Source organism: Chionomys nivalis, chromosome 1, assembly GCF_950005125.1.
Source record: "Chionomys nivalis chromosome 1, mChiNiv1.1, whole genome shotgun sequence".
NCBI lineage: Eukaryota > Metazoa > Chordata > Mammalia > Rodentia > Cricetidae > Chionomys > Chionomys nivalis.
In genome coordinates, this window is record NC_080086.1 from 103736939 (window position 1) to 103749133 (window position 12195).

The following is a 12195-nucleotide window of genomic DNA, read 5'->3' on the forward strand; positions in this document are numbered from 1 at the left end:
GAGCAAGCACACACATACACCACAATGAGAGAGAGAGAGAGAGAGAGAGAGAGAGAGAGAGAGAGAGAGAGAGAGAGAGAGAGAGGAGCCTTGAAGGCTCATTTTCTTCAGTAGTTGAAGACAGTTAAAGTGTCGCTAAAATTAGCATTTCCTCCTCTGCACTTTTTATTTGGGGATGTGACAGTTTCCCCAGGGCCTTCAGATTCCAGGTAAAGAGGACTCGGGCTCCCCCTAAGAACACTGGGAATGCAGCAATTCTAGAAGTGAAAATGAAAATCTCCCGCTGCTTCCTCCTTGATGGAGACGAATTTTCCCACCCCCTGATGTGTCAAACACAGATGAAAAATGTCAGCTTCCACTTCCCAGCACCGAGGAAAACACCTTTACGCTGAGACAAAGTATGGGTAAAGAGCAGAGATGTTTTAAATACATATAAACGAGGGTTTGTTTATTTTTTTAAGAGGCCAGGTAGCAGTCCAGTGGGTGGGGAAAAGTGACAGAAACGGTTTGAACAAATCATCATAAAAACCAGGTTCATGAACCTGTTTAGACGGTCCACAAAGGGCGTCCCTGAGAGAGCGTAATTATTTGCTTAGTAGATTCAAGGGACAGACATACTGATACCCTCCTGGCTCAGGACAACTTAGACTTCTCACAAACCAGTTCTATCCGTGGGGCTTAATGAAGTTCCAAGCAGGCCTTTCAAACCCAGACTCCACAGGTGGGGTCCAGTCGTGATTTTAACCAGATGTCCCCAGGCCAGGGGTTCTCAACCTTCCTAGGGCTTCAACCCTCTGGTACAGTTCCTCATGTTGTGGGGACCCCGACCACAAAATTGTTTTCGTTGCTACTTCATAACTGTAATTTTGTTACTGTTATGAATTTTAAGGTAATTATTTTTGGAGACCAGAGGTTTGCTATAGGAATTACAACCCACAGATTGAGAACTGCTGCCTGGGGCCTCCAAAACATAGCTTTCCAGGCAAGGATTGGTAAGTTAAAAAAAAAAAAAAAAAAAAAAAAGTCAGGTGGTGGCTCACGCTTTTAATTGCAGCACTCAGGAGGTAGAGGCAGGCCGACCTCTGTGCGCTCAAGGCCAGCCTGGTCTACAAAGGGAGTTCCAGGTCAGCCAGGACTACACAGAGAAGCCCTGTCCTGAAAAAACAAAACAAAAACAAACAAGACTTTGGGGGCCAAGTGGCAATACTGAAGCTTTTCTGTACACAGGGGGTAAGAGAATGAAAACCATTTATTAGCTCACAACCTGTAAAGCAGAGGTGTTAACTCACCAACAATACAAGGAATGCCATTAACACCCCAACTATGTCCTCTAGACTTGACCCTTGACCTCCAAGGCTTGTGCTCAATCAAGGAGGGAAGATACACAACTCTCAGAGGCGTGGAAACCACACAAAGACACACAAGCAACAGAAAACAGCATTAACGTGTTAATGGCGCCTAAATATTAGGGATCCACTAATGTGGGGTTCACCAGAAGAGTGAACCATCGACAAAACTGTTAAGAGGTTCGTGAGGGAGGGAGCATGTCCCATCCCCTGCACCGTAACCCCAGGACCCATGAGTACTGCAAGATGCCTGACAAAAGGAATTAGGCGTAGATGAGTTAGACATGCTAACCTAGCCGAGATGAGATTATCCTAGATAACAGGGCATAAGGGTCAGCGAGATGGTTCAGTAGTAAAGGCACTTTCGCCACCAAACCTGACAACCCAAGTTCCACTCCACTGTTAGGGCCCACATGGTAGAGAGAACTGAATTCCTCAAAGTTATTCTCTGACCTTCAACACAGGCACTGTGGCACACAGCCTCCACCCTGCCACACACACACAAAATAATGAATAATGGATCAATGTTTTGGGTTTTTTTTTTAGTACTTAAATGTAAAGGGGAGGCAGGAGACTCATTGTCTGCTCTGGGACTGAACACTCACTGTATCTCCAAGTTTGAATACCAAAATCCAAACCTTCAGTGTGTTGACATCAAGAGATGGAGCCGCTAGGAAAACTATTGCTTTAGATAAATTTAGAGGGCAGGGCCCTCATAGAATTGATGCCCTTATGAGCAGAGACTCCAGGGCACTTGCTTCCTGTATCATCTGCCAGGGAGGACATCCCACAAGAATAACTGTCAGCCATGTATGGTGGCCCATGGTGGTAGAGAGGTCTCTGTAAGCTCTCAGCCAGTCTGGTCTATAGAGCATGTCCCAGGTCAGCAGGGCTACAAGGTGAGGCATTGTCTATAATAAACCAAGAGGCCCACCCGAGAGTCTGACCACAACGGCAGCCTAATCAGGGACTTCCAATCTACAGAACTCCAATAAGCTTCTAATGTTCACACCACAGGGATGTGGCATTATGTTGGGACAACCAGCATAAACTCTCATAGGTGACCTGCAGAAGACTCCACTGGCCATTTGCTGGCTCTGTAGAGACAAGGGGCTGAGAAGCAAGGAGTGTGGTGGCCTCTTTAAGAAACGGACAAGGGGAGGAACCTTGATCAAGGCATCAGTCGGATCTCAGTACAGTGAGACCCACGCTCCACATGCCACCTGCAAATCCGAAGGAAGAATTTGCGCTCCGTTAAGCCTCTGGGCAGACAGAAACATGCTTCAGAAGCAAGAGGAAATGGGAGTCAAGAAGACTGTCAGGCGCCAGCCTGAGGCAGACTTAGGGGCTGGGAAGGTCACACCCAGGTAACTAGAGCTGGGGAGTGTGGAGAGAGACACACATCATCACCACATGCTCAGGAAGCAATGCACGTAGCCAAGTCTCGGTAGACACAAGGTTGAGGTCAGACATTGACAAATCCCAAAAGAGGGCATAGGGCAGGCCAGGCATAAATGCTCAATGATTCTCACCCTTGTTTCGGACATGAGCAAAGGGACCACTCTTTCCGGACAAGCAACCATCCTGGGTCACTAAACCCTAACATCAGTCACAGGGGACTCCTCTTTCAGGACCGACAGCCTTCGGAGCAGAAGCTGTCCGGGTAACGTGCACCTAGCCAACTGCGGTAGCCAGCACTTCACCCCTCACGTACTGTCCTGACTTCCTGTCGACGAACCACAGTGCAGGAGTTCCAGAGGAACTTGAAAGACTGTTGTGACCAACGTCGACACCCAGAGGAAAGCGTGGTCTCCTCAGGTGACTTTCCAAGGAGATGACACCTGTTCTCAAATAAAGATTCCAAGATGAAACTCGGACGTGGAAAACAAAACATTCGGACTCACAGTCTTAGGATAGATCAAACTTGGCGTGATGGAGGTGATGGGCACAGGATGACCAAAGCACAAGACCCCTCCAAGGTCAGGTGCACAGCCAGTTGGCTGGACAAATGGGACCCAGGAAGACACAGACCCACACAGTCCCCAAGAACTGCGTAACTTCCTAGCTCTGTCAATTTTTTTTTGACAGCAAACAAAGTCCTTGGGGCCTTGGGGAGAAGCACCATTCTGATCACGCAGAGAGTACATGGAGGGAGGCCAAAAATGGTGCAATTAGGAAATGGTAAGGCTACCAAAGATGGGCACGTGGGCATGTGAAGGGACCTCTGACGGTTGGCCTGAGCCCAGGAGATACGTAGAAGCCCAGGCCTTGCCAGGTTCCTGGATCGCCCACTAAGGATGGCAGCTGTGGCCTCAGGACTGTTAGACCAAGGGTTATGTCCCCTTACAACACATATTTGTACACTGAAATTATCAGGTGGCTCTGGTGGCATTGTCTACTTGTGCTCCGCCCCCATTTCCATCCCTCTTCTGGGCCTCCCTCATCTTTCCCATGTCTGAAAGGAGCTCAGGTCCACAAATTTCCGTGTGAATAAGGAGAATTCTGTTAGATCTTAAGCAGACCCGGCAGTACCTCTGTGTCTTTATTTTTCTAGAATGCTTCTCGGAAGACACGAGGTTTATGGTCCGCACACAGCAATGCAGGTCAGGAAGGTAAATGAGACAGGTGTGGACACACCACGGCTGGCCTCCAGGCATGCGCACCACACAGATTATCTCTGATTAACAGTCTTTTCAACACGTGATGACAAAAATCACTGTTTTCAATCTGATCAAAATACACTATCCTTTTTATACGATGTGCATAATAGAATATTCCTCAAATTACAAACTCAAAAAGGCCCAAGTGGGTCCAATTTTTAAAAATTAAACTCTTTGTGAAATCTGGGATTTGTCAACAAAATTGAGCATCCCATCCCTTAGTGAGCTCTCAGCCTCCTGAGGAGCAACAGGATGCCACACACACTCCAAGTGGGCAGTGGCAGTGTGCCAGCAGGAAAGCAGCATGCTGGGGAAACCTTTCCAATCCCCGGGGAATAGCTCTGATGGGCAGGACCCTCCTGTTGTCTAACAGGAGCAGTTTACACCTGATCAGAGTCTTACTGGACCAGAGGGAAGCCTGGGCTCTTTGTAGGGACTGAGGCTCCCGACCCAAGTCCATCATCTATGTCTTACTTAGGCCATCTCTAATTTTGTGGGTTCCTTCTGGCAGTGACCAGGACGTGAGGAGGTCCGAGGGAAAAGCTGTTGTTAGGTCTGCCCACCTGGCCCTTTGTGAGAGCAGCTACTCTGTGCCAGGGACTCCAACCTCACACTGAAGACCAATTGGTGTAGGAGGTTCTTCTGTTTGTGTGTTGCTTTTTCATTAGTTGAATAAAGATACTGCCTTGGCCTTTTGATAGGGCAGCACTTAGGTTGGCGGGGAAGACGGAACAGAATTCTGGGAGGAAAAAAGCAGAGACAGGCAGATGCCATGTTTCTCCTGCCCAAGACAGACAGTGGTTAGACTCATGTCGGTAAGCCACAGTCAAGTGGCGATACACATTAATGGAGATGGGTTAATCAAGATGTGAGAGTTAGTTAATAAGAGGCTGGAGATAATGGGCCAGGCAGTGATTAATTAATACAATTTCCGTGTGATTATTTCGGGTGTAAGCTAGCCAGGCAGGACGGGACAAAGGGCCCCGCTCCCCAGACTACAACCAATCGCTCTCTTAGAACTCTCCAGGCTTCCAACTCAAGATCCAGGCTGCTCGGGCATTCAGTAACGTGGACTGAGCAGCCACTGGTCCCGGGCCTCTCTGATGTGCCGACAGCCTGGCTGGACTCCCCTTCGTCATGTGTGTTCCTTCTATCCCTTCTGTTATTCCACAGAGCACTGCTCAAGGCACACACCTTCAATGGAGACAGCCTTCCAGGCTCCACGCCATAGTGGCTTGTTGCAGTTGGTGCCAAGGATGAGCAAAGGGCGGCTCTTACAGCCATGTTCATACTATCCTGGGTGTGGTTAGGTGGGATGTGAGCTTTCAGGCTGTGCCATAGCCTGATGACATCATCTTGTCTTCCTGCTCCAATCAGTACGCCACTTTTTTGTTTTGTTTTGTTTTTTTGTTTTTTCGAGACAGGGTTTCTCTGTAGCTTTGGAGCCTGTCCTGGAACTAGCTCTTGTAGACCAGGCTGGCCTCGAAGTCACAGAGATCCACCTGCCTCTGCCTCCTGAGTACTGGGATTAAAGGTGTGCGCCACCACCGCCCAGCTCAATCACTACTCTTGACTAAAAGGAGACAACATAAGGTACGGATATCTGTGGACTTGAACGCCCCTCTACACCCGTACAGAGCATCCAAACTCTAACTTAGCAGGGTTGCTCTCCCATAGGCTGGCTAGCCTTTTGTTCCAGGATCTACTAGTCCTCTTTCAAGCCTCTGCCACCATCCCTATTTCTGGGTTTTGAAAGCTGCCACCTTCCTTTCTGAATGAAACTACACAGACATTTGGTGACTTTTCAAAAAAAATATTTTCTCTCATTAATAGGATTTGCGCAGGGCGGCCCTCTCACCATCTGGTGTGGCCTGCTGTCTTTAAGTCAAAAGTTTCAGGGACTCATGTTTTGAGACAGGGTCTCACGTAGTTCAGGCTTGCCTTTAACCGACCACATAGCTGAGGATACCCTTGAACTTCCAAGCCTCCTGCTTCCACTTTCCTGAGTGTTATGATCACGGGTATGTGCCACTGTCTGCTGAGAACCAAACCCGGGCTTCACTTCATGTGCTAAACAAACAGCCTAGCAGCTGAGCTCTCCCCAGTTCTGAGGTGAATTCATTTTCCTTCAGCGCATGTATAAGTCGATCAAGTATTACCTGGAAACTGGTGGACTTTGTATGTTTACTCATTTTCTTCCCAGACAAGGAAAGAATAGGAGAAGTGAGAAAGGCAGAGAGATTTCTGACATGACTCACAGTGCAGGCCAAACAGAAGCAGGCGGAGCTTCTGTCGCCGGGCCTGATGGAGTGGGTTCATGCAATGGGGCAGACAGGAGACAAGAGGACTCTCCCCGAACCAGACAACAGGCAATAAATCCTATTTCTGGAACAGGTATCCCAGCATCTCCAGACTGTATGTATGTTCAGTGGGGGAGATAACCAGACAGGACTTTAAACAGAGTGTTTTTTCACTGAGAACCCCACCCCCCCCCCCCCAGGCAACAGTGAGGACTTACCCAGCCCGGAGATACTGATTGCCTTCACAGATTTCTTCATTTTGTAGAGAACCATCCGGTCCACGTCCAAAGCCTAAAATACAAAGATTATGTGAATTAAAACATATTTGCACACAGATCATAACTACAGACAGCAGCCATGAGAACCTTCTGGAAGTTACAAGGCCCCAAGGCTGCTTCTATGGGCTGAGGCTTTGCCTAGTATGGAAAATTTGTACACTTTTGATATACAAACGTGCACCAAACAGCAGTTTTATTGGTTTAAAGAAAACCATCTCATGTGTCTCAGCACCTGAAGCATACAAGCTGCCTCTGCCCATATCACCTGCTGAACACAGGACTCTACAGAGAGTTGAGTGAACCTGGACACAGGGCTCGACCACATCTGGACTGTCTGTCCCTAAGCCCTGTCTGCCCCTCTCCCCTTGGAGGACGGGGCAATTTCAAGGATACCAAGTGACCCTCCCCACAAAGAGCGTCCCAACAGCCAAGTCACAGAGTCAGACCTGCCCCGGACAGATGCAGCTCAGTGTTTTGGATTTGTGAGCCTATTAGCTGTGTTTAGGAGGCTTAGTCCTAATCCCCTCCAAGTCTCAGATTTCTCTTCCAGAATCCAGCTGTAACAGCTTTGGCAAGGCCAAATGATCAAGCAAACACTTGCATGTTTAATAGCCAGCAAATATTTACAGCGCAGCCGTTACAGGACAACAGCAAATGGTGTGAAAGATATCTAAACATAGTAGGTGTGCAACAGTGTGTGCACATAGTAGGTGATCAACAGTGCACACATAGTAGGCACTCAACAGTGTGCACACATAGTAGGTGCTCAACAGTGTGCACACATAGTAGGCGATCAACAGTGTGTGCACATAGCAGGTGCTCAACAGTGTGCGCACATAGTAGGCGCTGAACAGTGTGCACAGCGACTCGTCGACCCCAGGCATTTAGTCACAGCTAAACTTCTACCAAAGAGGCGAGCGAACACTTTTTCCCTTTTCCCATCACTCAGTTAACAGCTCAGAAGATCAAAGGCCACCAAATGGTTGTGACAGGAGGGTGCGCACACCTGGGAGCCAGGAGAGTAAGGCCAAGTAAGGGTGACCTGTCATCTAAAAACATCGGAAAGCCAGGCCCCTTGAATCTGCTCCCAGCATCCACCTTTGTAAGTCCTCATTCTGACGCTGCCGTGGCTGTTTTCTGCGGTGTTAGAAACAGATGAGATTGGAGCCAACAGTTTTAAATGGAACACTGACAGGGTAAAAAAGAAAAGAAAGTTCTGAACCCATAGGATGTACTCACTGAGTGAAACTTAATGTATATCAAGATCAAACCCGGGACTCTAGGCAAACACTCACAGAGCTATTTAAAAAAAAAAAAAAACAAAAAGACAGCCTTGCTATATTATATAGCTCAGGCTGGCTTTGAATCAAAATTTCTTATGAATTGGCTTTTCTGTATATGGGGAAAGATTTTAAGTGTGGTATATGTACCCCAGAGATCCTCCCTACTACCTCAGTGCTGGAGTTACAGGCACCTGCTACCATGCCTGGCTTTTTGTGGGATCACACTGTGTGTATGTGCGCGCACATGCGTGCACGCACGCACACGTGCATGCACACATTTTGGGGGTACACACCTGTGGAAATCAGAAAAGGACACTTTACGTCCTCCTCCGTCACTTTCCACCTTATTCCCTTAGAACAGAATCGCCTTGGTCATCTGACTCCCGGGACCCGTCTGCCCCACCTTCCAGTACTGGAGTTATTATGGCTATACCTGGTTTTTTTATGCTGTGGGCTCTGGGGTTTTTTTGTTTTGTTTTGGGTTTTTTTTTTTTTTTGGTTTGTTTGTTTGAACTCAGGGCCTCATGCTTGTACAGCGAATTCTCTCACTGAACCATCTCCCTAACCCCCATGAACTCTTAATGCTCCTGGGTGGCCATCTCTAACCCAATCTTGATTTTAAAAATAGGGGTTTGGAAACAGTAGGCAACCCACAAAAACCTGCCCTGCCCCCTCTCCCTCACACTCTCTGTAGCTCTCCTCCCCAGGCCTCCAAGCGGATTCCACAAGGCTGTGTTTGCTCAGGCAGTCTCTGAAGCGCCACGCCCACATGTCAGGGAGTAGAGCCCGACAAGGTGGATCAGGATGCTGTCACAGTTGGGAGTTCCCACTCCAAGTCGCAGACCCTTGCTGCAAACACAGCTGATGAGCAAACATGCAGTCCGGGAAGATCCTCCTCCAAGCCTCCTCACAGACAGCAGAGGACCCCTCAGAAGCAGGGGTGAGCTCTCTTTGGAAGTCAACTCTTCCTAACAGCACAATTCAAAGAAGCCGTAGAACCCTCCCTGAGCTCTGAGCTCTCCTTGCTCATCCATCAAGCCCCTGAACTGCCACCTTCACTTCTGGTGGTCCTCTGAGCTCTCAATGAACTGCCTGATGCTCACCCAATTCTCTGTTTTCTTCTGCTTCTAAACAATGTTAATAGCCTTCTCTCCCTGGAATATCTTCCGGCCTCTAGACCCTTGATCCCAGCTTCACAGGCTGGCTCATAGGTGTCTGGTTCTCCAGCAAAGCCATGCTATCCCTCCACAGGAAGGGTGAACCAATCGCTCATCTTAGGATGGCCCACGGCATCTGTGCTTGTTCATGGTGTCAGCTGAGATTGACTGAGCACATGGTGTGTGCCCAGTACGAAAGCAGGGAGTATTGGTGAGAAAACCAAGACAAGGATCCTGCAGAAGACAAACACCTCCACACACACAGATGCAGACTGGGAGGAGCAGCAGGCCAGGGCTCACCTTGTACACTGACCTGCTTTGCCAACCTTGGATGCCGCCCCGACAACGGTGCTATCCACCTCCACACTACTACTGAGTCCCTGGAACACTTGAACACACTGGGTTCAGAGAAATAACATCAGAACTACCTTCGTGGTTTGTCACTTGCCCCAGTGCCGTTCTCTAAGGTAAGGGGCTGGAGTGTGTGCAGCATTCACAACCGACTGCATACCAGAGAGGCCTGCCAAGGAACGTGACTCTGTACCAAGCCATAGGGCTTCTCTGACGAGAGAGAGAGAGAGAGAGAGAGAGAGAGAGAGAGAGAGAGAGAGAGAGAGAGCTAGCTCTGTAGTACCTCAAGGCTCAAGGTCACTGGGGACAAGCAGGAAAGGATTCCAGGAAAGGCCTCCCAAAGATGAAGGAACTGGTTGGAGCCACACTGGTTCAGAAATCATTCAGGCTCCATCTGGGCGTTAGATTCCTGAGTAACCAGCCAGAAACCTAGCCTGCTTCTCTAGGTCTCCAGTAGAGTTAAGCGCTCTGCCTCTGGTAACCCCAAGTCACAGGGTACATCTGTGTCTGTGGGGTGTGGCTGAGGCTGGAGGAGGGCACCTACTGAGGTACCAGGGGCTGGCCCTGCAACCAGCTGAACAAAAATCACCACACAATGCTTTGAAAATTACAGCCCTTTCCCTATCAAGGACAGCACAGAAGTCTTGTAAAAATACGCCTCCATCTGAGTCCTTCTGTCCCTATTGTTGAAGGGGAAGCCGTTTCCTGCCTCCGGAATGAGAAGATAAACAAACACTGGCTGCTGCTTTTCCCGTCTATTCAGCAGAGATTGAAGCGAAGGTGAGCTTGGCGCACGGCGCTTGGTGGCAGAGGTAATTATAATTAAAACCTACACTAGGGAAAAGCGATTCCCTCCTTGCTCAAAACTGCACCCCCCATTGCCGTATATTTATAGATCATAAGATTATGGAGTCAGGAGAAGTGCGAATGATTAAGACAAAAAAGTCTTGCATCTGTGATTTACACAAAGCTTTGCCAAAACCTTAAAGCAAGAATACGAATAAGGCTTTTGTGGGCTCCAGAATCCTAAGGCACCTGCGACGCAGCTGAGACTTCTAACCGTACCTCACCTCCCACCCCTTCTTCCGCAACTCCTCAACCCAAGAAGGAAGAGGGAGACGACCGGCACCAAAACGTGCGGACAAATCTCAAGCACACGGACCTTGCAGAAGGCAATGAAGACCTAAGCAGGGCAGGCCTGGCCCGTAGCTGATGTCTGGCCAAACCCTATAAACTCTGAGGGGCTGGACTCAAGCTGACCTCTAGTTTATAAAACAAGCTTACCAGATTAAATTTATTGCATAAACAAGACTGTAGGGATGTGTCTCAAACATTTTCAAGGCAAATAAATAACCATTGGAGTGGTAACCGGAGATGGCGAACGGGGAAAGGGAGCAGAGACCACGGGTCATGATAGACCCACCGCTACAAAGACCCTCACAGCCCCAGCATTTTCACACCTGGCTGCCCTGCACAGTAAGCAGCCATAAGTTGTCGAGGGTTCTATTACAATGAAAAACATTGATTGACAGTTCACTTCGGCACGCCTTGCTGACTCCCGTGAGAGCTTCAGCCACATAGGCGTGTGTGTGATGGTTCCAGAATGTCATGAGGCTCTTTCCTCTGCCTCTCCCTCTACAGATCCCTCTGTGCACATGAGAGCTGTCCCGGAGCCACGGGATCCACCAGGCAGCCCTCCTGTTCCGTAGCTCCATAGCGACACCCCCTGTCACGCACTACCTTCTTGGTGGTGTGAGATCGATCAATCCACCTCCTCTTTGCGTCCCACAGTCCTGGCAAGCAGGTACCTGATGGCAGGCTGGGTGGAGGGGCGGCCTCCACAGTCTTTCGGGGGAGATGGTTTGGTTCAGGGGTGGGAAACCCTTGTCTGTTCACAACCTAACAGCTTTGACAGGTGGACACGTCCAGTTGGGTGTGGTGATGTGTGAGGGAAAGCTCGCTCTGACTCGCCCCGCTAAAGGAAACGTTACCCCAACCCTCAAAACAACCATATTCTTCTCAATCACGGGCCTTGACTATTAGCTTTGTTTTGAATTTCACTCTAAATATTTGTGGAAATTTATTTAATTACCATCTGGCCCTTTTCAGGAAAACTTTGCTGTCTCTGACTCAGACGATCTTTGCAAAGCATCCATCCATGGCATCAGCCAGACCTGTCCCCATTGGCCCTGGCCTAGAAGCACTAGTACCAGTCCACGGCCAATTTGGTCCAGCACCCTGGGATCTCGAAGGGAGGCAACAAAGGGGTCAATGTCCTTCCTGGAACCCAAAGATAATGTCTGCAGGAGACCTTCGAGCACAGCGCCCCTGCTGGAGCTGGCCCCGTCCATGTTCTCCCCACTTAGCCCACCCCTATGTGTGATGGGCCAACTTCAGAGGAAATGACACTTTTGAAAGCTAGTTGATAAACCAAGCACACCCCAGGGCAGATCTGCTAGGACGGTCACGCGGGCATCAGTGGCAGGGCGGTCTCATCTCACATCTGACTTCGAGCAAAGTACAGAGCATTAAGGAGAGTGGTAAACATTTGCAGAAGCCATCGGGGACGCACAGAACCACATGGCAGCCGTGAGCTTGCTGTGAAGCTGGACAATAATGGGCCTCCCTCCTTCTGGGAATTAACCGAGCTGGAAGAATAACAGGTGTCGTTCAAAATTAAGATCAAATTCATGCTTGAGCCAAATTGTAGCCGTGTGAAATGTGTGCACCTCAGGACAAGCTAGCGGGGGCACAGACGGTTGTTTTGTAATGACACAGAAGTCAAACACAAGGATACACTAACACTCTTCAAGACAGCCC

General features: G+C 49.0%; 1 protein-coding gene across 3 annotated transcripts in view; it reads right to left on the reverse strand.

Annotated features, from left to right (window-relative positions):
* The window catches only part of Asap2 (ArfGAP with SH3 domain, ankyrin repeat and PH domain 2), a 155309-nt gene that overhangs the window by 91756 nt on the left and 51358 nt on the right, over positions 1–12195 (reverse strand). For all 3 annotated transcript variants that reach the window (XM_057789713.1, XM_057789705.1, XM_057789720.1), the window contains exon 2: positions 6525–6597. In XM_057789713.1, coding sequence (XP_057645696.1) covers positions 6525–6597 — 73 coding nt within the window. The remainder of the gene's footprint in view (positions 1–6524; positions 6598–12195) is intronic.